The sequence below is a fragment of the Arachis duranensis genome, chromosome 6 (genome assembly GCF_000817695.3).
Source record: "Arachis duranensis cultivar V14167 chromosome 6, aradu.V14167.gnm2.J7QH, whole genome shotgun sequence".
In the NCBI taxonomy this organism is placed as follows: domain Eukaryota; kingdom Viridiplantae; phylum Streptophyta; class Magnoliopsida; order Fabales; family Fabaceae; genus Arachis; species Arachis duranensis.
This window is the reverse complement of record NC_029777.3, coordinates 102,218,532-102,221,007: the sequence shown is the minus strand read 5'-3', so window position 1 is coordinate 102,221,007 and position 2,476 is coordinate 102,218,532. Positions and strand designations below refer to the sequence as shown.

The window sequence follows — 2,476 nt, the reverse complement described above, 5'->3', positions numbered from 1 at the left end:
AATAATGAGCGATGATAGCTGCCAAAAAATATACATAGTTATTGAAAATTGAAAGGTATATTAAAAATTAAAATCGAATAACTTAAGAAATTATTCAGTTGGATTCTCTGCGTAGAAAAGGATTTAGTTTCTACACATACAAAAAATAGTTGACAAGTTAATATAGTGATAAGTGTCCATTTCAGAAAACAAAATATGAGAAGTGATCAGACTGGGTGCACACAGTGATACCACCACTATTCACACATGTGATATAAAAATGTAATAGGATTAAAGATGTTGATTAGTTATATTACGGAATTGGTTATCCTAGCTAATAATGAGCTTTTTGGAATGAATTTTTTTTGTTCTAGACTGTTTGTAAGAGCAAGAAAAAAATGGGTTCAGATAGCTTTCATGAAAACACAAGAAGGGATCCTTTTAGATAAATAAAAATTTTTATGGGTTAATAGTCAAATTCGTTTCTAAAAAATTATTCATTTTATAAATTAGTTCTTAATAGATTTTTTTAGTCATATTAGTCCGTGAAAAAATAAAATGTAAGTTAAATTAGTCCGATCCTTCTGTTAGTTAGATGATGATGTATCACGTTAAAGTGTCACGTGACATGATAACGTGGTAATTTAATGCCACATATCACAACATGATTGGCTAGCGTGTCAGGTCAGTGACACTTAGTATGTCACCTGTCACTTAACGTGTAAAAGAGTTATTTATAATTAAAATAGTCCTTAAAGGTCTAGAAGTAAGTCATTTTTATTCCTAAAATTTTAAAAATTAATCAAATTAGTCCTTATATATATATTTTTTATTTTTTTATAATATTAAATTTGAAGTATTTTTAATAATACTAATTTTAATATTATTTTTAGACCTTAATAAATAAATTTTTTTACATAAAATAATAAAAATAATTAAATTATTATAAAATTGTTTTTTATTTGTCTTTGTAATTTTTTTATGTGAATTTTTTTTATTTAAATGAGTTTATCAAATTATTATTGATTATATATTTAAAAATAATTATTATATTTATTTAGTAAGATATAAAAAATTAAAATATTTAAAATAATTACTATATTTATTTATTAAAATTCAAAATATTAAAGTTTTAATTTTTTATATTTTAAAATAATTATTATATTTATTTAATGAGATATAAAAAACTAAAATATTTAAAATAACTACTATATTTATTTAATGAAATTCAAAATATTAAAATTATATTTTAAATTTTATTAAATAAATATAATAATTATTTTAAAATAACGCTCTTATAATGATGTAATTCATCCTTAATCATCATAACCCAACATAACTCACAATGCTAAATCATATAAAAAAAATCAGCCTAAATAAGTTGTATTTATCGTCTCTCAATTTTTAACTTCATACGAAATTCACTGTATCTAAATTTTTATAGTGTAAATATTGAATTTAATTAATTTATTTTTGTTAAAAAACCCAAACAAAAGTACTTTACTCTTATCCTCAACCCAAACATGGCGACATTCTTTCACCTCTCCAAGTCACTCTCTTCCCCGCTTCCTTTCTTCCGCATTCCTCCGCCGCTTCGCCGGAAACATAGGCCTTCCACGGTGGCCCCAGCTCGTGCGGGCCCCAGCTCAAGTAGCATCGCCTTTGCCATCGGCCTCCCTCTCTCTCTCCTCGCTGTCACCGTCCTCACCTCCCTTCGAATTGCCAATAAACTCGACCAACAATTTTTTGAGGAGGTAACCACCAATAATAATAATCATAATGATTAATGATAAAAGGATGTAATTTTAGTAACTCTAGGACTAAAAGAGTTTCAAGAAAATTCTGGAGATTCAAATGAAGAATGCATAAAATTTTGCGGATTAAATGATCAATTATGCTTATTTCCCCTCCTTCCTTCGGGATAATTTGAAGGTTAAGTTGTTAGAACAAGTTTATGAAGCCCTAATTTGTTGTTGTGGTAATGCGATTTTGAACAAGGTCTTTCGGTCAAAACTGCAAGATTTCAGATTAGAATCTAAACTCTGGTCTTAATTTCCATGAGTTCATTGATCCTCTGCATGCGATTCTTAGTTTCTAATCAACTCTTAGCTATTTTGCTTTATTGGAAGATAACTATGATTGTCATAAAGAAATTGGTATTAGGCAATAAAGATGCTTCACCCTGTAATTTTGTTGGATTAGGAATTAGGTCAAATGTTAGGACTAAAACAGTATTTTATCCTTTTGTTTTCAAATACCAGATGGCAATGAATGAAGCTATCATGCAAGCTGATGAAGATGACGATGATGATTACGAAGATGAAGATTATTATGATGATGATGATGACGATGATGATGATGCAGAAACTTCTGTACAACAAGAACCTGCCCTTCCGCGTTCTCGTAACAGGCCTATAAGGGAAGCTTAACTTTCACCCTTTTGGCCTATGAATTACAATTTTTTCAGGTTGATCTTGTTGCAGTAGATAGATTATTA

The 2,476-nt window shown here is 28.1% G+C and overlaps 1 protein-coding gene across 1 annotated transcript; it reads left to right on the top strand.

Moving 5' to 3' along the window:
- Positions 1 to 1,484: 1,484 nt before the first annotated feature.
- Positions 1,485 to 2,470, top strand: LOC107495148 (uncharacterized). Its single transcript, XM_016116242.3, has 2 exons — positions 1,485 to 1,733; positions 2,241 to 2,470. Exons 1-2 carry the CDS (start codon positions 1,503 to 1,505, stop codon positions 2,406 to 2,408), a joined length of 399 nt encoding a protein of 132 aa, XP_015971728.1. The 5' UTR covers positions 1,485 to 1,502; the 3' UTR covers positions 2,409 to 2,470.
- Positions 2,471 to 2,476: the final 6 nt, after the last annotated feature.

Excerpts from the sequence above, each read along its gene's own strand:
- LOC107495148 (XM_016116242.3), top strand. The coding sequence starts at position 1,503 with ATGGCGACATTCTTTCACCTCTCCAAGTCACTCTCTTCCCCGCTTCCT. Across the intron at positions 1,734-2,240 it reads ACCAACAATTTTTTGAGGAG|ATGGCAATGAATGAAGCTAT; the intron begins GTAACCACCAAT and ends TTCAAATACCAG.